The 24,804-nt window shown below is 35.8% G+C and overlaps 1 protein-coding gene across 1 annotated transcript in view; it reads right to left on the bottom strand.

Annotated features, from left to right (window-relative positions):
• Positions 1–11,923: 11,923 nt before the first annotated feature.
• Positions 11,924–24,804, bottom strand: part of SOX30 (SRY-box transcription factor 30) — a 29,297-nt gene continuing 16,416 nt past the window's right edge. The window contains exon 5 of the mRNA XM_055325425.1: positions 11,924–12,305. Within this exon, the coding sequence (XP_055181400.1) occupies positions 11,924–12,305 (382 nt within the window). The remainder of the gene's footprint in view (positions 12,306–24,804) is intronic.

Raw genomic sequence — 24,804 nt, forward strand, 5'->3', positions numbered from 1 at the left:
CATGTACTTCAGAGACACTGCTGGCCTCTTGCTTCCAGGTTTATTGGAGAGCAATTTATCCATGTGTGTCAAAAGCCTTTAAAATTTGTTTGCCCTTAAGAAAACAATTAAGCTTGTAAGCAAAGATTTAGAGTAGATAATAGAGTAGTAAGAAACTGGTGAGAGTCTAAATGTCTAACAACAGAAGTTCACCACAATTGATGAACATTTACTCAAATCAGGTCACAAAACAGTGTGTACAATATAGGGCCAATCGAGGGTATGACCTGAAGCATTGCTTTCATTAGGAATTTCTTGTGACCAGGCCCTCTAAAAAATAAAACTTAATTTACTCTCGTATAAAAATATAGATAAGTGGGTAAATGTAAACATACCTGTAAAAAAAGGTCTATAGACCATGACTTTACACAATAGTTTTATGTGTGGGTGCTGCTTTTGACTGGGTTTTTTGGTTTTGTTTTTTTGTATTTTTATAGAGATATAATGCTTTTCTATTAGAAAAAAAAAGCCCTCAAAATTTAGAGAAACATTTTGATGAATCTAGAAAAGAGAGAGAACAAATATAGCACAATAGTTAAGTAAGCAGTGGCCTATTTTTTGCTTGACGTTTCAAAGAATTCTAGGCCCTTTAGTTAGCTTTCTACAAATAACACTGATAGACTGTGTGACTTTGAGTAGCTTCTGCCCCTCTCTGGCCATCAGTTTTCCATGTATAAAATGTATGAGTTGGGCTAGATCAGGGATGGCAAATGATCTTTATCGTGAGGGTCAGCTCTGCTTTAACTGCTAGAGAGAGCCTGGACCACATCTGTGATGAGAATGAATGTTTGAAAGCAGGCGAGAGCTCTGTGACTAACAATGTCTGTCATGGACAGAAGCATGAGGAATGACAGGAGGGCCACGCAGTTTCTATATGTGGACTAGAAAACACGAAGGTTTCTTAGAATCCTATGAGCCTAGGGCATCTTCCAGTTAAAATATTAATCTGAATTTGGACAGTCACAGGGTTGGGGTCTATCTAATGCCGTGTATTCATTTTCTGTCTTATTTTACAGAGCCCAAGACATAGTTTGGTGTTTACTGAAGAAAAAAGTTGTCATGGCCTTTGTGTCTCCACTGTATTTTGCAGCCATAACCTCCCATCCCAAGAACAAGGAATGAATCTGCAGCTGTTGTTTCAACTTCTTCAATCTGAAGCAATTTGAAAGCCACAGCTGTTAGAGGCATAAACCTGACTCTGGCTTTGTCCTTAGTCCACATCTCATTTTTCATGAAATTCTCTAAGAGCCACACCTCTGAGAGTTGAGTCAGAGAAGGCCACTTCCGTCAATCATCCACCCTCCCGGGATCAGAAGTGCTCGTTCCTAAGGGGACTTTCCAGTATGAAATAGAGCCTGTTCCTGTCCTGATTTGGTGGAACCAAGCTCCTGAGAGGGGTGCTGATGTTCCTAAAGGCATACGATGAATTCAACTACCACCCAGCTTTTCCCACTAGCAGGCAGATATGGTAATTTGGCAAACATCAGCATTTGGCTGCCAGCAGATTGGCTATTTAGAGGAGAGGGCAGGCTGAAGGACTTTACTACATCTCAAGTTAACCACACTAATCTACCCTAGCTTCCACAGAGAACAGCAGGCTATATTGAGGGATCTCAGCAACAGCTGTGCCTTCCAAACCAAGATGCTGTTCAGAAAGCTGATCCAAATGTGGGCTATGTGTTTCAGTTGGAGCTGGTGGGACTTTCCTTCTCAAATGGCCCTTTGTGTGCTTCTAAAAGATGGGGCATTAACCTCACACGTGGCTAACGCATGATGGATGACTTGGCATTCTCGATTTACATTTGGCTTGTGGTCAGAACTGAACTGTCAGAATGCCTGAGTATCTGATGGACAGTGCCTGGCTTGTTCAGACTTGTTTCTGATGAAGTGGGTAGAATGCTGGGGCTTTTGCTCCAACCAGATTTGATAAGCTAAACAAGGCAGGACTGTTACAAAGGCTGACTTTAGTGTTCCTCTCAGGGAGGCAGAGGTCAGTGTCCAGAATCAGTGGCCTCCTATCAACTCTATTCATATTAAGCATTTCTACCTACTTCTGGGTAGCACAGTTGGTTGAGCGTCCATCTTGGTTTTGGCTCAGGTTGTGATCTCAGGGTTTTGAGATGAACCCCCACATTGGGCTCTGCGCTCAGCGAGAAGTCTGCTTCAGATTCTCTCCCTCCTGCCCCTTCCACTCATGCTCTCTCTCTCTTTCAAATAAATCTTAAAAAAAAAAGAGTCCTAATCTTTTAGATATATATACTGAAATATTTGTGGATAAAATAATTTTTGCAATTTGCTTTTTAAAAAATCCGTTGAGTAAAAGGAGTATGGAGTATACAATTGGTAATTGTTGAATGTGCATAATAGGTACAGGAAGTTTATTATAATGCCTATGCTATTTTTGTACAGTTTGAAGTTATAATAAAAAGTTTTAGAAAGCATCATGTAGAGGAAAATCTAGTGTCACAGAAAAGTGTTTAGGGATCCCTGGGTGGCGCAGCGGTTTGGCGCCTGCCTTTGGCCCAGGGCGCGATTCTGGAGACGCCGGATCGAATCCCACATCGGGCTGCCGGTGGATGGAGCCTGCTTCTCCCTCTGCCTGTGTCTCTGCCTCTCTCTCTCTCTCTCTCTCTCTCTCTCTCTGTATGACTATCGTAAATAAAAAAAAATTTTTTTTAAAAAATTTAAATTTCAAAAAAAAAAAAGAAAAGTGTTTATGACATATTACATAAAAAGAAAGAGTCTACAAGGGGCTTATATCTTAAGTTCCATGATGATCTGGTTTTTGTAACTGTGTGGGTATACACATGAAAAAATATGCAGAAATATATGAACCAAAATGATTAATGACCTATGATTAATTATGAGTGACTGGATTACAGTAATTTATGCCTTTTTATGGTGTTCACTACTATGAATTTTTCTAATAATCATTATTACTCTTCTAAACAGAAAATAACAATAAATCTATTTACAATTAGAGAAAAATATATGCACAACCAAATTTGCACAGAAAAAGTTATGGAAGGATAATGCTTCTGCAAAGACAGGATTTGGGGCTTTTCTGTGTTTTCCTAATTCATGCAAAGAGTAAAATTTATTGTGAAAAGAAATTTAGAACAAAGAAACTTTGACTTTATAATAAGGCATTTTAAGAAAATGTCTGAATACTTCATAATTAACAGTTTATAATTCTATGTCTGTACAATTCTATGTCTCTGCCTGTACAAAGTCCCTGGCAGACATCAATTCTGCTTTTCCAACAAAGAGGCACTGCTTGATCTGAGACAAGTCAATGGCTGTTCTCTGAGTCTGTTTTTTCACCTTGTGTCTTTCATGCGACTCAAAGGAGAAAGCAAAGTGTTCTGATAGGCTTTGTACAAATGTCAAGAGGTGGTAGTGACTAGTCCCCTCCCAACAATTGTACCATCACATCTTAAGGAAGGAAAGAAGCCAACACTGGTACAGGTAGACACTTGAGTAAGACAAACTTATTTCCCTCCCAATCATTTTCTCAGGATTGGTCTTGTTCCAGCAATGTGGAGGTGTCCCAGTGACGCTATAAAAAGTGGGGAGGGGGATGCTGTGTGTTAAAAACACAAGCTAGGGCAGCCCTGGTGGCTCAGTGGTTTAGCGCCTCCTATAGCCCAGGGCCTGATCCTGGAGACCCAGGAACGAATCCCATGTCGGGCTCCCTGCATGGAGCCTGCTTCTCCCTCTGCCTGTGTCTCTGCCTCTCTCCTCTGCTTTGTGTATTCTCATGAATAAATAAATAAAATCTAAATAAATAAATAAATAAATAAATAAATAAATAAATAAATAAATAAATAAAAACACAAGCTAAAAACACAACAGGGAAACACCAGGACAAAACTACTGCTCATTATATGCCCACAACATTGTGTATAATCATCAGTCCTCCAAAAAATTCCATGAGGTATGTATAATTATTATTCTTATTGTTCAGAAAACAGGTTCAGAGAGGTAAAGTTACTTGGCCAACATAACACAGTTCCAGGGTGAAGGAGCAGGACTCTTTTCTCATTATGTCTGATTCCAAAACTGATAGTAAATCTTAAACACTGTTCTATACAGCATCACTAGAGGTTAAAAAAAAAAAAGTACATTGTGAAGAGTGTTTACTGAGTTTCAAGATGTTGACTGTTTCCTTGTACCATGAAGGGGCCTTTTGGTATATGCCCTTGTGTTTGTCCAGAAAAGATGCAAGAAGTAAAAACCTACCTCCGTGGGGAGAAATATGCTTGAATTAGCTAACTGGCTCTGTGGTGAATGGAACCAAAGACTCAGTGTCTGGATTCTCTGTCTTCCTGACTCTCCTTCTGTGTTGGTGTCATTTGCTCTTACCAGAGATGAGCCTTACCCCAGAGAGAGAAAGCATGGCCACGGGCAGCTCCAAAGTCACTTCTTAGAGAATCATTTTCGATGGGGGAAGCACAGTTGTACCACTGTGTCCAAGGAAAAATCCTTGACTGTCCTGCTGAATAGCACAACAGACCCAGAACCCAATACTGCCTCCAATGCACTACTGTGATTGCCTGCACCAGAGAGAGACACATGACTGCAAACGGTCCCCAAAAGAACAGGTGGGGAGTGGTATTCTCAAGAGGGAAAATGTGGAAGGCCCTCATTGTGCTCTGGAGTAGTGACAAAATTAGGGATGAGTAGATGACCTCTTTAATCTTGCAGTTTCCTTTCACTTTTTTTTTTTTTTTTTTTTTTTTTACCCTAAGCTAGCTCAGCCTTCTATATCTGGTGGAAGAAAATTCCATCCATCTGCAATTTCCAGTTGAAGTAGATTCTACTGCAGAGTTGTTTGTCAGCAAGGGCAACATGGTGAAGCACTCAGAGTGCTGAGTTTAAAGGCAGAGAGACTTGAGTTCAACTGTCAACTCTTTTGCTAACTTGTTGGGTTGCCTTGGATAAGTCACTTCACTACTCTAAGTTTCCAGATTCTTCACTGATTAAATAAAGATAATAACACCTATCTACAAGCTTCTCATGAGGATTAAGTGAGATAATCATATAAGACACCAGATACAGTGGCACACAGAAGGTGCTCAACAAAGTGTAGATCTATTTAATTAATTCAACAAACACTTTCTGAGAATGTAATACATTGCAAGGCAGAGTGCTGGGCATCAGGGATCATAAATCAAGAAAGAAAGACAATGCTTCTATTTGCCTGAAGCTTCACACAGCAGGGGCTGGTGAAGAGAAAAATGAACAAGGAAACAAACAAGATAGTTGCAGATGGTGATAATTGCTTTGGAAAAAAATAAAATTGTTTCCATGCTTATATTTATTATTGATATAAAAACTCTCCTGTTCAATCTCTCTCCAGCCTTTTATCCATGGGTTGGGATCCATTCTCAAAGAGAATTCAGCATTTATAGTAAGCTTGAGCTTGGAAAGGCATTAAGCTATTGGCTCTTAAGTGACATGAAGAAGAAAGGAAACAGACTGTTGGTGGGAGGAAAATCCTGGTACTGTCCTACAGGATATCCAAATGTGCCTCTTCGTCAACACCATTGCCTGGTGGGCTTTGGAATCACCTGGGGGCGGGGGAGGACTTTAAAACATACAGTTCCCAGTTGCCATCTTCAAATGTTCAAATTCTGGGGGTGTCTAGGATGTTTTCTTTTAAGTTCTTCTTCTTCTTCTTTTTTTTATAAAGATTTTTATGAGCAATCAGATGTGAAGCACCCTTGCCATCCAGTCTATGAATTCCATTAGTCACTGAGGCTGCATCTGTTACTATGCTGGCTACCATATGTTTGTGTTTCTAGTTTCTAGGATATTTGCCCCCATTGGTTCTCAAGGAGTTTAGAATCTAGCAGGAGATATGAACAAAGGTGCTGTGGGATAGAATATAAAGCAGGAACAATTTAGTCTTTGAGGGTTAGGGAAAACTTTATGGAAGGGAAGAATCCTGGGTGAGTTAGAATTTGGTTCAACTGCACATGACAGAAAACACAAAATTATAGTGGATTAAACTAGATTGAAATGTATTTTTCTGTCATATAAGGAACTTGAGGAAAGTAACCCTATGCTGACATGGCGTCTTAGATTCCTCTCTTGCTATCATTGTCAGCATGAGACCTATAGGGTCTAAGATGATTGCTCAGATTCCAGTCCTCATTTCTGTATTCCAACCAGCAAGAAGGACAAGAGAGCAAAGGAGAGCATAACCTCTCCATTTAAGGGTATGTTCTGCACACCCTCAAATTGCACATGAAAATTCCATTGACATCTTATAGTCCAGAACTTAGGTACTTGACCACGCCTTGCTTCAAGAAATGAAACATAGCTAAAAATAGAGTTCTATTACCAGAAAAGAAAAGGAAAGCACTGGGTTACCACTGAAAGATCTCTAAGCTGAGATATGAAGAATGATTAGCCATTAGGCAGGGTAAGTTACAAAGTAGGCAAGAAAAGGGGACTGTGTGCCTCCTTCAGCAGCATGGGACACCATGCCACACTTTTCTTTCCACATGCTCTGTTCATCATCCTTCATACTGTTACCCAAAGTCCACCTTGAATGAGCCTACCTATCCTGGCCATTCAGTGCTCAGGTCTAAAATGACCTCTAAAATGTCACTAACCCCTCATGTCACTGAAATAATGGCTGCTCAAAGGTACCCCCACTCCTCCTGGTTTGTAAGAGAGCTCACTTTGGAATTGCATCATTGAAATTACTAGGACAAATTACTGAAACCAATTTAGAAAAAACTACAATCCTAACTCTTTCATGTGGTTAATTATGGCACATCTGCCTGAAGCAATATTGTGCAAACATGAAAGATAATCAATTATAAAGTCACAGAGCATGAAAAACAGCTCATGATAAAATATTGAGCAAGTGCACAATAGTGAGTGCATGTGTTGTGATTATAATTATGTGAAAAAAATGTGTATGTGGACAAATATTAGAAAGAATATCATAAAACAAAAACAATTATTGGGCAGATGAAAGGTTTTTCTTTTCTGAAAACCAGTGTAGTTATATTACTTTTATAGCAGATACAATTTGAAATAAGTCTCACAAGCTTTACTTGCTTCAAAGGTAGGTGTGCTTAAGAATTATCTGAGGAGCTTTTTAAGTGAAGATTTCTGGATTCTAGCCAGAGAGACTGTGATTCTATACTTCTGAGGAATGGCTGCATTTTTAACAAGCATCCTAGATCACTTTGCAGGAAGTGGCACACTGACCACATTTGAAAAAAAACACTGTCCTAGCTAGTGTTTCAGAGATACCTAAAAAAAAAAAAAAGACAGTTGAGATATTATCTGTGCCAAAGTAGCTCATGTTTTGTGTTGGGCTAAAGACTATGGCCAATATTCCTCTACCTTTGCTGGGGAAAACATCAAGAAAGTTTAAAATAGGGAAGCCTGAGTGGCTCAGTGGTTGAGCATCTGCCTTCTGCTCAGGGCGTGATTCCGGGGTGGGGGGATTGAGTCCCACATCGTTACTGCATGGAGCCTGCTTCTGCCTCTGCCTATGTCTCTGCCTCTCTTGAATAAATAAAATCTTTTAAAAAACGAAGAAAGTTTAAAACAAAGACTCCATCCATATTAACAAAAATTCTTTCCCTATCTGGATTAGAAAATGAGATATCACTAAAAAGTACAGCGTTGATTGCTTCTCTTTTAGTCTTCCAAGTAAATGTGAAGGTGTCTGATTAAAACAACACAGGTATTAATAGCTACACATCTCCAGTTTCTCTTACAGTCCCTACACATCCTGGAATTTACCCTCTCCCCACACCTTTCTATTAAATCTGACATAAGTTGGACTATGCTCTGCCTTTGTGAGAGAAGCGTCATAATTTCAAACTCTAGATTAGAATAGTGCAGTCTGCATAAGCCAGCCCTCTGGATGATTCTATACTCATTTTATTCAATTGGGTGACCAGCTTATCTCCGTTTGCCCAGGACTTTTTTGATTTTAGCATTGAAAAGTCCAAGTTCTGGGTCTCCCAACCCCACAATACTAGACAAACTGGGACTGTTCATCACCTTAACCTTTCCATTGCCTATGACCTATATAATTAGGTATAGCTGAAAAGACATTCTCCAGGCTGGGTTTGTCAGCCTCCACAGACAGTGTCTCAGGGAACACAGGCAAACACTTAGCTTTTTTGAAGATATTCCTTTGAAAAAGAAGACATGTAAGATGCTGTTCATTATTTTTAGAAATAAAACATTTCTCTGAAGTGGTTTCAGGAAAGGAGCCAGAGATATAAGGGTCTAGCAAATAGAACTCCCAACCTCCCTATAAGCATTTATCACCCAACTAGTGAAAAGTTTACTAAGATTTGTGTATGTTAAACTCATCAGAAGGGAGACAGGTAAGGTTGAGTCAAGTAGTCAGAATGCAGACTATAGAGACAAAGGGTACATATCTGTTTAGAGGATGTGGAATTTTTCATCAAGTAGAATTAGATAGAATGTAACTCCTTATACACTTGTTTTTAGGAAGCTGATTTTATTTCCATGCCTTTGGAATTTTTCTAAAATTCAAAAAGTTTAAATGATTCAGAACGCTAAAAATATGATGTGCCTTAGCAGTCTGTTCTAAAATGTAGGCCAGAAATTTTTCAGAATTACTCTGCCCACATCAAAATTATACTATTTTAAAATATTGCAAGTAGTTCATAGAATCCCCAGAATTTCATTTCAACTTCACTTCCAAACTACAACTTTCACTCTTGGCTCAGGAATAATCCAATCCTACTGACAGCTGGTTTACACTGTGGAAAATATACTTGTATGGGAATTTAGCACATTTGCCCACTTGAATTCTTGGATACGATATCAACTTCCATTAAAAAGCCAGTTTAGTAGAGAAAAGCAACTTACAACTAAAAGTTTCAGGTCTTCACTCTTTTAAATTATCAGATACTTAGGGCCAAAAATTAAAAAAAAAAAAAGTTTATTTAGCCACTGCCTTCTTTCAATAAAGGATTTAAGGTGATCAGTGCAGGAAACCATACATGAAGTCAGCAACTGAAAACCAAAGCTACCAGCTATAATTGTAGCATTTTCCAAAGTGGATTCTGTGAGATATTAGTAGACACTGTTAAAACAAAAAAAGGGAGTCTCAAGCCAGTACGTTTGGGTAGCACTGAGATAATTGTTAAACATGATTCTTTACTGTAAGACTTTTGAGAACCTTTACAATGATAATGGGCATTCACACTCCACGAGGGAGGGGGAATAGCATGTGTTTCCCAAACTTAAATATTGTCAGAATATCTAAAATGTTTGAGTTCCAACTAACATATTTAGAGAAACAGTGCTCTTGCCTTTCTAAATTTGATAACTAAACTCCTTGAAAACTGGGATTAAATTTATTTTTGTTTTATTTTCACTGAAAACAGTTTTTCTTAATTTGTAATTAGAGAAGCTTTGTTCAAAGCATAGAAAAGTTTGACATTTAAAACATATTGACAATTCCATACACTCTTAAAGAAGGCTACTCTTATTACAAATATTACCTCTGATTTACAATAAGAACAAACAAGGTAATGAAACCTATTAGAAAGTTCTTGTGACTTCAAGCTCAGAGAATTTTACTCTGATGACTTGGAGAGGCAGATGAATTAATGCCAAGGGGGCAGGGCTTTGTTTAGTCTGTAGATTTCTAGTTAAAGCCAACTGTGATTTAAAGATCTATAAATGAGCAGATATGAGCATTTGTAGCTAGGCATGCTTATTTGCAATTGGGTTTCTTTTCTACCTAAGAGCTACCCATATTTTCCAGCCCAAATTATACTGTGGATCTGTATAGAATCTGAAACTCTTGACTTGTGATCCCAGCACTGTTGCCCATCCTCAACAGCTATTAAGTAGAAGGAAGGAAGGAATTGGTTGGTGGTGCAGGGCTAGCCTGAAGATAGGTAGTTAGGAAACACTAAACTATGCTCTGCAACGTTGTGCTGCCTTACAAAGGGATTTTCCCAACCAATTTGTCTGTAAGAATAAAGTCTGTCATCAAAACCCAGTTTAGTCACCATGGTGTTATTAAAATGAGATGGGATAAAATGGATCAAACTGCCACACACATTTTTTCTTCATGATGTAAACATCAATTGTGAAGACAACCAGATGTTGCTTTAGTTCCAACATGAGGTTACACGTTTGCTCTCTCCATAAAGAAATTCAAATATTGCTCTTTAACCACATTGAAATGACATTGCACGGAGTAATAAAAGAATATAAAAGATGAAAATAAAATTTTTATTGGGAAGAGGAAATATTACATACAATTAAGTATATGGCTGATGAAATGTATGAACAACCTTTTCTTAAGGAACAAATACAGACTTAGTAAAGGAAGAAGTTGGAAGCTTAGGTTTCCAGAGAAAATGTCTAAGCAGTTTTAAGTAACCAATCCTCAATTTGCATAAATTATACAGATCATTGAGGGAAAAGTGTACTGGTTTGTAGCTATTTCTGATCCTCAGTTCAGGTGCTGTGTAGATCTCTTCTATCAGGATCCCAATTCTGGTGGTCTTGATCCTATTCTAAACAGGTTCTCTCCATCCATAGTGGACACTTACCACGAGGACACATCATAAGAAGGATTTTTTTTTTTTAAAGGAGAGCAGAAGAGAATTTTTTTTTAAGATTTTATTTACTCATGAGAGACACACACACACACACACACACACACAGAGAGAGAGAGAGAGAGAGAGAGAGAGAGAGGCAGAGACACAGGCAGAAGGAGAAGCAGGCTCCATGTAGGGAGCTGGACGTGGGACTCCATCCTGGGACTCCAGGATCACACCAGGGGTCGAAGGCAGCACTAAACCGCTGAGCCACCCAGGCTGCCCACAAGAAGGATTTTTATTGCTCATTGTGAATGAAATAAATTCCACGTGTTCTTATGTGAACTCCGTGGTTTTAGAGACAGCTGCTTGAACCAAATCTGGAAGAGCTCTTCCATTTGAGGGAGTGCTTAAGTCACATGTACAACATGTGTAAAGAGTTTGGAAACGGCATCAGAATATGTGCACAATATCTTTGTTGATACAATTTTAAGTCTCATGTAAGCTAATAGGATCTATACAATTCTGGAGACTATTAAGTAAAAATAAATATCTGCCTGTGGAATGGAAACCATCTTCATTTGAACAGTACTCGTTTTGCTTATTTCTATCCCCCAAACAGAAAACATCCAACAAAAACAATTTTATCTATGTTTATTTAATTATAACAAAAGTAGAACAATGCATACCAAATGGAAAAAGAAATCCAAAAAAGATGAAAATGTTTAGAACAGAAATGACTAATTTAGCTGAAAGAATTACCCAAGGGTCATGAAAACACATTTGCAACTTATAATTGGTTATTAATGTAAATTAAATTTAGTAACTGAGTCTCAATTGACTACTAAAAATTATCAAAATATTCTCAAACGGTTACATAAAAACAGACAATATCCATAAGTATTACATAAACACCAAACAAAAAATTCATATGAGAAAAATAAATAAATCTATCCTGAGATAAAATACAAAGCACACTTGTCATGCTAGATATATACACCCTATCCCCTCAATATAATTGTGAGGATTCAGTATTTTGCACATTCCAAGATAAAGTAATGATAATATATGTTGATACAAATTTCAGCCACAAAAATAAAGTACTTCATTTCTTAAATATTCCTACGATGAGACATCAGGACTCCTGTTTCACGCATCAAAACTTTATGAAGGCATAAGTTATGTTTGATTTGACTCCTCAAATCATGGCTGAAAACTCTCAGCAAAGCATTCTAGGCTTTTTATTTCTCACACCAACTGACCCAGAATATATTTTAAGAAATGTTTATTTTCTGTGCATATTTGTTTTAAAATTATAAATTTCTGAGCACTTTTTCTTCTTCCTCTTCATCACTGTCAGTGACATTGACTTGCTGGATGCTAGAGGGAGTTGATGTTGGGGCTGTGAAGACATTCTCCAAGGCTCCAATGTCCAGCTGAGGCATGGGATTTAAGTATTCTTCCCCACTGTGACTATGACTATTATAGTAAGAGGTCCCATCCATGCTCTCACAACTCCGAGAATCTTCACTGTGTGTACGTTCATCTGGGTAGTCTCTAAAAGGATAGTCTCTATTTAAAGCTGAAAACATAGCCTCATGTTTTTGGTACCTGTCTTCATAATAACCAAGGCATTCTGGCATTGAACTTGGAAAATTTCCATAGCCAAAGGGAGGCCGACTATAAGGGCACGTGCTGTAGCAGAAAGACAAAAATTAGAATTAGATCATACCTTGCCCCACCATGCTGCCTTGCATACAGACTAATTGAGCAAGTTTAATAACTGCAACCTCTTTAGGGCCTGGAAATTCCTCAAGATAACTTTCTATAACCACTTCATGTATTCATCTGCTCTTTTACCACTACCAAGTCCCAACATAAAATAAATTAAAAAAAAAAAGGCAAAGTAAGCTTGTGATTCAGCAGAGCTATTATCTACAATCAGCCTCGGACTTCTATCCTTTGACAACCTTGATATAGAAAAATTGCTAATCTGGGCTCTTCTCTCATGACACCATGTAAGGATTTGAAATGCAGGCATGTGTTATACTGTGGTAAAAATGAAGCTTAGTAAAAGCAGTGCAACAATTGTTCTTATTAGTATTTGAAACAAAACTAATGGGGGGATATATAATTAGGTTTGAATTAATAGTTACTCATCAACTGCATTCGTCACAAAACTATAATAAGTAATCCTAAAATTTGTGTGGAACCATGAAAGACCCTGAGTAGCTAACACAATCTTGAGAAGAAGAAAAAAAGCTGGAGGTAACACAATTCCATATTTCAAGATATATTACAAAGCTACAGGAATCAAAACAGTATGGCATTGGCACAAAAATAAAAACGGATCAATAGAAGACAATAGAGAGCTCAGAGATAAATCCTTAATTATATGGTCAATTTACTTATGACAAAAGAGGCAATATACAATATACAATAGGGAAAAGGCTATCTTCAATAAATGGTGCTAGGAAAATTGAACAGCTACGTGTAAAGAGAATGAAACTGGGCCACTTTGAACACCATACATAAACTCAAAATAGATTATAGACCTAAATTTGAGACCTGAAACCATAAAAATCCTAGAAAAGAACACAGACAGTAATTTATCTATTATCAGTCATAACCACATTTTTCTAGATGTGTCTCCTAAGACAAGGGAAACAAAAGCAAAAATAAATGATTGAAACTGTATCAAAATAAAAAGCTTCTGCACAGCAAAGGAAATAATCAACAAAAACTAAAAGATAACCTACTGAATAGAAGAAGATATTTGTAAATGGTACATCCAATAAAAGATTAGTATCCAAAATATAAAAAGAACTTACACAATTCAACACCAAAAAAAAAAAAACCAAAAAATCTGGTTTAAAAATGGGCAGAGGATCTGAATAGACATATTTCCAAAGAAGACATACAGAGGGACAACAGTCACATGAAAAGATGCTCAACATCACTCATCATCAGGGAAATGCAAGTCAAAACCATGAGATATCACCTTATACCTGTAAGAATGGCTAAAGTCAACAAGACAAAAAAAAAATAACAAGTGTGGGCAAGGATGTGGAGAGAAAGGAACCTCATATACTGCTGGTGGGAATGTAAATTGGTACAGCCATTATGGAAAACATCATGGATGTTCCTCAAAAAGTTAAAAGTAGAAATACCATGTGATCCAATAATTCCACTTTGGGGTATTTATCCAAATAAAATGAAGACATTAATTTAAAAAGATATATGTATCTCTATGTTAATTGCAGTATTATCTATAATAGCCAAGAAATGTAAACAACCTAAGTGTCCATCAATAGGTGAATGAATAAAAAAGATGTATTTTATACACACACTGGAATATTCTGCAGCCATAAAAAAGGATGAGCTCTTGCCACTTGCGACAATATAAATAGACCTAAAGGGTATTGGGCTAAATGAAATAAGCCAGACTGAGAAAGACAAATACTACATGATTTCACTTGTAAGTAGAATCTAAAAAAATTAAAAAACAAAAAACAGAATCAGAACTATAAGTACAGAGAACTGATGGTTCTCAGAAGAGACAGGAGTCAGAAATCAGGCAAAATGAGTGAAGGGGAGTGGGAGATACAGTCTTCCAGTTATAAAGTAAATAAGTCACAGGAACAAAAGGCTCCACATAAGGAGTATAGTCAATGACATTGTAAGAGTAATGTATGAGGATAGATGGTAGCTATATTTATGATGAATATAATTTGTACATAGTATAAGTACACATAGTATAATGTACAAACTTATCAAATCACTATGTTATACATCTGAAACTAAGATAACATACTGTGTCAACTATACTCAAAACAAAACAAAACAAAACAAAAAACAAAACAAAACAGCTCCTGGAGCGGGGGCTGTGGTACCAGAACAGAGGATAACTCAACACTCTAATTGACCCTCAATAAGTTCAATTAAAAACATTCTTCCTATCAGTAAGATTTAAAATGGATATTAAATTATGTTTTTAAAGATCTTTTTCAAATAAAATTTTTGCAATGTGAACAGCTGAAAAGATTATTTCGTTGTTTTACAAACTGCTTTTTTTAAGGCAAATCTAAAATTCTGCCATTCAAACCCATCTGTCAATTTTTTTATTTTTTTTATTTTTTTAGAGTATTCTCCCTTTCAAAGGCATAGAATGGGAATCATAGTAAGGGGTATACAAAAGTCCAAACAGGAGTTCCCTGGGCTCATGGACTCCATCTAGTGACAGATAACATAAACATAGCAACCACACAGCAAAACGCACAAGCTGGGGGTTTCACATCACGCTCCTACATTTTTTTTTTATTTATTTATGATAGTCACAGAGAGAGAGAGAGAGAGAGAGAGAGAGAGAGAGGCAGAGGGAGAAGCGGGCTCCATGCACCGGGAGCCCGACGTGGGACTCGATCCCGGGTCTCCAGGATCGCGCCCTGGGCCAAAGGCAGGCGCCAAACCGCTGCACCACCCAGGGATCCCCACATTTTTTTTTTTTAAAAGGTCAACTTTGTTTTCTTCCCTTTAAAAGCATAAGTACCATAGACATCCTAGACTATTATCTCAAACTCTTTGAAAATATGGGGCATTTTGACTAGTTTGGTATCCCATCCCCATATCTCTAAGAGCCAGGGGACATGCCCACATTAAATATCACAATAATAAGGCTAAGGTTCCAAAATGTTTCAGGTTTCCTTTCCTATTGTCACATCTTCATTCAGGCATTTTTAACATAATAGAAACATCCTGAACGTATCATACTTCCAGCTAGTATGACTTTGCTCCTGTAGCTCTTCTACCTTCAGGTCTCTCTATCCACTGAATTACACAGATACCTCTTCCACAAAGCCTACACACTTCAGCTAGAAACAATTCATCCACCATTTTTCAGGACTCAATCAATGTAGGCAAGATATTATGCAAGGCTTGGTGGAGAATTTAATTAAGAAAAAGATCTAGAATCCAGGTATATACTAGACGTGCTAAAGTCTATAATGCAAATTGCAAACACTACATGGCTACACTGGTATGGTAAAAACATGTTATATCCAGAAAACAGATCAATTAAGATATGAGTATTCCTAGAAGGTTGCATGGATGAAAATGAATAACTTTAGAAGCACTGTGATATAGTGGAAAGGCATCAATTAGAATCATTAGAATGATAATATTAGCCAACATATAATAAGAATTTACTATGTTTTCTAGGCATCAGCTATGGACTTTATGTGTTATCTTAACTATTCTTTAGAACAATTGTATGAGACAGATACTATATCTCCACTTTACAGAGGAGGAAACAGAACCTTAAAAAGATTGAGTAACTTGCTCAAAGTCATAATTAGCAAGTAGTGAAACAGAATCAGGCAAGCTAATGCTAGAACTTATTCTCCTAACTACCATGCCACACTACCTGGGAAGTAGTTTTAGCTGTGCCACTTAAAAACCTGGTAACCTTAAATAAACCCAAATTTTTCTGAGCCTTGGGCTCCTTATATAAAACAGAGATAGGGCAGCTCTGGTGGCTCAGCGGTTTAGGGCTGCCTTCGGCCCAGGGCATGATCCTGGAGTCCCGGGATCGACTCCCACATCAGGCTCCCTGTGTGGAGCCTGCTTCTCCTTTGCCTGTGTCTCTGCCTCTCTCTCTCTCTCTCTCTCTCTCTCTCTCTCTCTCTCTCTCTCTCATGAATAAATAAAATCTTTAAAAAAATAGAAAAAAAAATAAAACAGATAATATCACTTGTTCTGCCAACTTAAAAGATCTGTCACAAGGAACTTGAGAAAAGATCTCTATGAATACTTTAGAAACTAGAAATGCTTTTATTTCTTTCTTAAGATTTTATTTATTTATTTATTCATGAGAGACAGACGGAGAGAGGCAGAGACATAGGCAGAGGGAGAAGCAGGCTCCCCGCAGGGAGCCTGATGTGGGACTCAATCCTGGGATTCTGGGATCACTCCCTGAGCCAAATGCAGATGCTATTATTATTTAGTCTTACAAGAAGTTACATGTGATAATATAATCATAAAAACACTCATATGTATATGTTTTACATTTATTTTCAAAGAGAAAGAATGCAAAGATAGAACAAAATCTAGTTGAAGTAGGAGGCAAGATGGAAGAGAAGAGACCGGCAAAGAAGCTAGACTTCTCAGAACGTACTTTGTATTGTAATTTTGACTTTGAAACTATGTAATTACTTTACATAATTTAAAAACAAATGTAATATTTTAAAAAGTAATCTATAAAAATTAAAAGCAAATGAAAACAAATGAACCCAAGTTATATCAAGTTTGTAGTTGCCTTAAATACACAGAGAAACATTATTTCAAGATAATATTGTACCTTCCTGGTAAGACATACCCTAAAGAGAAAAGAATTACAAACAAATCTTAAACTGCATCCTGTAATTTTATTGTTTGTGATATTGCTACTTTGAAACTATTGATATAATTGTCTTGAAGCTATTCTATGTATATACACACACACACATACATCAGAAAAAAATCATGTTTAATAGGATAAAGCAAATATGTTATCATTAGACAACAAATTTTTAAGGGGGGGAGATACTAGCACATAAAATCAAAGAACTTCATTTGAAATTACAACATTACATTTATTTTGGAAATATCAATATATACTCATGAATTATTTTTCTCATTCAAAAAATGCATATTTTCTCATACTTTCCACTGAAAAGCCCTAGATACTTTATTAACTCAGTAGCAATAAGCATCCCTATTGCTCAAATTGTGATCTCAGTAAAAGGAACTTGGATTTCTTGGATAAAATGGCTAATTCCAGGTCTGGACAAGATAAAGCCTAGGACATATTGTTCAGATAACAAAAAACCTATTAAACATTAAGGACACAGTCCCCAACCTGTAGCCAACTATACAAATAAAAGGATAATTTGAGCGGCAATGTATCAAAACATACCAAATATATAAAAGTCTACTTGTTCATGATGGTATTTCTAAAACAAAACAAGATTCAGTGATATGGGGAAAAAGATCAAGAAATTTTCCTGCTCTTCCTGTATTTCATAGTAACCAACTGATAAGATTTTTTTTTTTTTTTTTTGATGAGGGTTTTTCTTCAAAAAAGCATTCTAGTTAATGAATGAAGGAATACTGAATAAGAAAATCACCATTTTGCAATCTCATGGTTCTAGGCAACAATCCTCAGCTACTAAAATCATTACACAGATATTTCTCAACCCTAGCTAACCATTTAAATCACTGGAGAAATTTTTGAATTTAATTTCAATAATAAAAAAAATTGAAAAAATAAAGAATACTGCTTCCCAGGTCCTATACCCACAAAGATTCTAATTTATTTGGTCTGAACTCTTCAAGTGATGCTACTGTACAGCCAAGAATTGAGAAGTACTACTTACGGTGATAATACCTGACCCTACAGATCATTCTTAACATCACTATTAAAGAAAAACAGATTTTGTATACCTCTTGATGTGATAGAATACAAATTACACAGCACTATTCATGAGACTTCACTGCCGAGAGAGAGAGAGAGAGAAAGGGGAGAGTAAAAGAAAAAAAATTGAACCTGAATCTAATCAAGTTTTAAGATTTAACTATCATTTTACAGGGAAAAGGAGGGGGGATAATAGGGAAATATATAAATATCCAAGGATGTAACAAGCAAAATTCAAGATTAGGATAATGTGTTTGTTTAATGAACACATGGCATTAAAAAACAATAAAAGAGGTTGGAGTACTATTTTAGCATGAAAGAGGCTTAAGAAACATAATCACATCCGATGTTTATATCTTGCTTGGATCCTCTTTTATACAAACCCATTGTGAAAAGAGTGCTGAGACAGCAGAGGAAAATTCAACAAGCCAGTTGTTGGATGATAATAAGGAATTATTCATTTTTCAGGTATGAAAATGGTAGGTCATTTTTTCAAGTCCCTAACTAGTAAATTTACATACGGATGTATCTGCAGATGAAATTATAGGACATCGGTGATTCACTTTAAAATACTTAAAACTCTTCCCCAAAAAAGTAGAAGAAATAAATGAACCAAGAAAGCCAAACTGTTGATAATTGTTGAGTGATGGGTACATGGAGATTCAATATGATATTCTGCTTTGCATATAAAAATGTCTGTAACAAGATGGTAAATAAGGTAAAAATATAATGCTATTCATTGCTTCTCTCACTTAGTAGTATGCATTTAAGTTTCCCTCATGTCTTTTCATGGCTTGATAGTTCATTTCTTTTTAACACTGAATAATATTCCACTGTTTATATGTACCACAGTTTATCTATTCACCTACTGAAGGACATCTTGATTTCTTCTGTTTTGGCAACCATGAATAAAACTGCTCTAAGTATCTATGTGCAGGTTTTTGTGTAAACACAAGTTTTCTTTTCTTTCTTTTTTTTTTCCTGGTAAATAACAAGCAGTGTGACTGCTGGATTATATGGTAAGAGTTATTTTAGTCTTGTAAGGAATTGCCTGTCTTCCAAAGTGACTGTACCATTACGCATTCCTGCTAGCAATGAATTAGAATTTCCTTTGCTTTACAACCTCACCAGTATTTGCTGGTGTCTGTATTTTGAATTTTGGCAATTCTGATAGGTTTGTAGTGGTACTGCATTTAAATCTGTAATTCCGTAAAGATATATAATGCGATGCATCTTTTCACGTGCTTAAACCCCATCTCTCTCTCTCTCTTTTAAGATTTTATTTATTTATTCATGAGAGACAGAGAGAGAGAGAGAGAGAGAGAGAGAGACATAGGCAGAGGGAGAAGTAGGCTCCCTGTGAGGAGCCTGATGTAGGACTTGATCCCAAGACCCCAGGATCACAACCTGAGCCAAGGGCAGACACTCAACCACTGAGGCACCTACCTAGGCACTCTTTAGATGCCATCTCTATATGTTCTTTGGTGAGGTGTCTTCATGTGTTTTGTCCATTTTTAATAGGTTGTTTTCTTATGGTTGAGTTTTAAAAATTCAGTATTTTCAACATTTTGTATAAAGTCCCTAATCAGATATATCTTTTGCAAATATTTTTCTTAGTCTGTGACTTGTCTTTTCATTCTCTGGATACCACATTGTTTGATATAGTAGCTTTGTAGTAAGTTTGGAGTCAGAAATTGTGAGTCCTCCAACTTTATTCTCCTTTCTCGATTGTTTTTAAAACTATTCTGGGTCACTTACAATTCCATATAAACTTTTAGGGTCAGCTTTTCCATTTCTGTGAAAAAAAATATTAGGATTTTGAGAGGGATTATATTGATTCTGTAAATCACTTTGGGAAGTACTGTCTTCTTAACAATATTTAGATCTCTATTTAGATCCTTAATTTCTTTCAGTAATGTTTTGTAGCTTTCAGTTTACAAGTCTTGTACTTCCTTGGTTAGATTCATTCCTAGGTATTTTGCTCTTTTTGATGCTACTTTAAATATAATTGTTTTCCTAATCTCCTTTTTGGATTGTTCATTGCTAGAAAATTCAAGTGATTTTTGTATATTGATCTTATGTCCTGCAACTTTTCATTAGATCTGAAAACTTTTGTGGATTCCTTAGGATTTCCTATATATAGGATTTTCCATATTTAGGATCATGTGCAAATAGAGATAATTTTATTTATTTTATTTTAGATGTCTTCTTTTTCCTGCTTAATTTCTCTAGCTAGAATTTCTAAAACAAATGTTGAATAGCAATTGTGAAAGGAGACATCCTTTTCTGGTTCCCAATCTCAGGGAGAAACCTTTTGGTTCTTCATCAGTGAAGATGATATTGACCATGGGTTTTGATTTAAAAAAAAATGCCCTTTATCATGTTGAGGAGGTTCCTAGTTTGACTATTAAGTTTTGAAATCAGGTATTGCTTTTTATAACGAAAACGTGTTGGATTTTATCAAATACCTTTTCTGCATCAATTGAGATGATTAGGTGGTTCTGTTCCTTCATTCTACTTACAAGGTGTATTACATTGATTGATTTTCAGATGTTGAATCACATGTACATTCCTCAGGTAAATCCCACTTGGTATATAATCCTTTTAATATGCTGCTGGATTCAGTTTGCTAGTATTTTATTAAGCATATTTTGCAATTATTTTCATAAGATATATTGGTCTGTAATATTCTTTCTTGTGATACCTTTGTCTGACTTTGGGATCAGAGTAATGCTGGTCTTAGAAATGTTCCCTCATACTTTTTGGAAAAGTTTGAGAATTGGTTTGAGTATTCCTCTCTAAATGTTTGGTAGAATTCATCAATGAAACTAGCCTAGGGCTTTTCATTGCTGTGAGGTTTTTGATTAATGATTCAATCTCTTAATATAGGTCTGTTCAGATTTGCTATTTCATCTTGAGTCAGTCTTGGTAATTTGTGTATTGTTCATTTTATCTTGGCTATCTAACTGGTTTGTATGCAGTTATTCACTGTATTCTCCTATAGTCATTTTTATTTCTGTAAAGTTGGCAGCAATGTACACAATTTCACATATCATTTTAATAATTTACATATTCTCTTTTTTTCAAAGTAGCTAAAGTTTCATCAATTCTGTTGATCTTTTAAAAAGGCTAACTTGTTGATTTTCTTTTATTTCATTAAACTCTCTTTTGCTTTCCTATTCTTTATCTCTAATCTTATTTCTTTCCTTCTGCAAGCTTTAGGTTTTGTTTGCTCTTCTTTTTCTAAGTCCTTAAGGTCTAAAGTCATGTTGTCCATTTGAGATCTTTCTTTCTGAACATAGGTCATTGAGGCTAAAATTTCTCTATCAGTACTGCTTTCACTATGTTTTGGTATGTTGTGTTTTCATTTTCATTCATCTCAAAGTATTTTCTAATTTCCTTTGTGATGTCTTATTTGACCCATTGATTGTTTAAGAGTGTGTTGTTTAATTTCCATATATTTTTAAATTTTCTAGTTTTCTTTCTGTTACTATCAGTTTCATTCCATCATGGTTGGAGAAGAAGCTTTGTAAGATTTAAATATTTAAAAATAAATTGAGACCTGCTTTGTGAACTAACATATGGTCTATCCTCTGTGCAACTGCATGCAATTATGAAGAATCTATATTGTTACTGGGTGAAGCATTACATATGCATGTTAGGTCTAGCTGGTTTACAGTGTTGTACAGTCTATTTCCTTATCATCTTCATTCATTTTGGAGCATTGATCTATCCATAAAGTAACCACAGTTAAATCATACTTAGTAGTGAAAAGCTGAAAGCTTTTTCTCTAAGATCAAGAATAAGAGGCACATAAGTGGCTCAGTCAGTTAAGCATTCAACTCTTGATTTCTGTTCAAGTCATGATCTCAGGGTCATGGGATTGAGCCCCACGTCGTTGGGCTCTGTGCTGAGGATGAGTCTGCTTAAGATTCTTTCTCTCCCTCTCTCTCTGCTCCTCCCCCTTCTCATGCTCTCTAAATAAATAAATAAGATCTTTAAAAGAAAAAAAGAATAAATTAGAAAAGCTCACATTTGCCACTTTTATTCAACATAGTATCAGAACTCCAAGTCAGTGCTATCAGGCAAGAAAAAGAAATAAAAGGGATACAAACTGTTAAAGAAGAAGTAAAACTGTAATCTATTTGCAGTGACATGATATTATACATACAAAACCCTAAAGATTCCAATGAAAAATGTTAGAACTAATCGACAAACTCAGTAAGTTCCAGGATACAAAATCAATATACAAAAATCATTGGTATTTCTATACATCAACAATAAACTATTATAAAAAGGAATTAAGAAAACAATCCCGGGCAGCCCCGGTGGCTCAGCGGTTTAGCGCCGCCTTCATTCAGTCCAGGGCGTGATCCTGGAGACCTGGGATTGAGTCCCACGTCGGGCTCCCTGTGTGGAGCCTGCTCCTCCCTCTGCCTGTGTCTCTGTCTCTCTCTGTGTGTCTCTCATGAATAAATAAATAAAATCTTAAAAAAAAAAGAAAACAATCCCATTTACAACTTCAAAAAGTAAGATACATAAAAATAAAATTAACCAGAAAGATAAAAGACGTGTACACTGAAACATACAAGATATTGATAAAAGAAATTGAAGAAAAAAACAAATAAATTGAAAGATATTCTGAGCTCATGGATCAAAAGAAATATTGTTAAAATGTCTATACTACCCAAAGCAATCTACAGATTCAATGCAACCCCCCTCAAAATTCCAATGGCATTTTTCACAGAAATAGAACAAACAATCCTAAAATTTGTATGGAATCACAAAAGACCCCAAATAGTCAAAGCAATCTTGAGAAAGAACAAAGCTAGGGGCATTACACTCCCTGATTTCAAACTATATTACAAAGCTATAATAAAACAATATGATATTGTGTAAAAGCAGAAACATAGATCAATGGAAAAGAATAGAGAGACTAGAAATAAACTCACATATATATGGTCAATTTAAAAGGATAGTCTCTTCAATAAATGGTGTTGAGAAAACTGAACAGCCACGTGGAAATAAGGAAACCCCTATCTTATACCATACATAAAAATCAACCCAAAATTAAAAATTAAAGACTTGAACGTAAGACCCCAAATCATAAAATTCTTAGAAGAAAACATGGACAGTAAATTCCTTGACACTGGTCTTGCTGATGAGTTTTTGGGCTTGACACCAAAAGCAAAGGCAAAAAAAAGCAAAAATAAATTTTGATGTGGGACCACATCAAAATAAAAAGCTTCCGCACAGCGAAGGAAACCAGCAACAAAATGAAACAGTAATCTACCAAATGGAAGAAAATATTTGCAACTCATATATTTGACAAGGCATTAATATCCAAAATATATAAAGCATACATATAATACAAGAAGTCTATAGCAACAACAATAATCCAATTAAAAAATGGGCACAGGATCTGAACAGACATTTTTCCAAAGATGACATACAGATGGCTAACAGGTACATGATACGGTGCTCAACATCACTAATTATCAAGGAAATGCACATAAAAACCACAATGAGACACCACCTCACACCTGTTAAAATGATTTTATCAAAGAGACAAGAAATAACAAATCTTGGTGAAGATGTGGAGAAAGGGGAATCCTTGTGTACCGTATTGTTGATGGGAAAGCAAATTCGTATAGCCACTATGAAAAATAATATGAACATTCCTCAAAAACTGCCATATGATCTAACGATTCCACTCCTGGATATTTACTTGAAGGAAATGAAACCACAAACTTGAAAAGATAACTGTACCCCCATATTCACTGCAGCAGAAATTCCATACATACAATGGAATATTATTCAGCTGTAGAAAAAGAAAGAACCTGTAACACTATGGATGGACCTTAAGGACATTATGCTAAGTGAAATAAGTCACAGAAAAACAAATATGGTATAATTTCACTGACATGTGGAATGTTAAAAAAAAAAAAAAAAAGAACTCATAGAGAACAGGTTAGTGGTTGCCAGAGGGGGCAGGAGTGGGAAATGGGCAAAAATCAGTGAAGGTGGTCAAAAATTACAAACTTCCAGTTATAAGTCCTGGTGACATAATGTATAGATAGCATTGTGACTATAGATAATAGTACCATGTTGTATATGTGAAAATTGATGAGAGAAAAAATCTTAAAAGTTCTCATCACAAGCAAAAAAAAAATGTGTGTTGTACACATTTTTACATAATATACATTGTATATTACATTGTATATACATTGTACATAATATAATGTTATAAATCAGTCATATATCAAAAAATATTTAAGTCTTCAACTATTATTGTAAATTTATTTCTCTAATTTTACTAATTTTGGCTTCATATATTTTGGGGTCCTTTGTTGCATATGTATATGATTATAACCACTGTATCTTAATGTATTAACTCTTTTATCAAAATATAATATCCTTTTTCTACTGTAACAATTTTTGACATAAAGTCTATTTTGTCTAACATATTATAGATATCCAGCTCTCTTTGGTTATGATTTGCATGGAATATCTTCTTTTATTTTTTCCTCTTTCAATCTATTTGTGTCTTTGGGTCTAAAGTGAGTCTTTTGCAGATAGGATATATTTCGATTCTATTTTGAATCCATTCTGACAATTTTTGCCTTTAGAGAGCTTAATCCACTTACATTTAAACTGATTACTGATAAGAAAAAACTTATTCTGCCGTTTTGCTATTTGCTTTCTTTTTTTTTCACCATTAAGACTTTTATTTTTTTATTTTTA

The sequence above is a fragment of the Nyctereutes procyonoides genome, unplaced genomic scaffold (genome assembly GCF_905146905.1).
Source record: "Nyctereutes procyonoides isolate TBG_1078 unplaced genomic scaffold, NYPRO_anot_genome, whole genome shotgun sequence".
Lineage (NCBI taxonomy): Eukaryota > Metazoa > Chordata > Mammalia > Carnivora > Canidae > Nyctereutes > Nyctereutes procyonoides.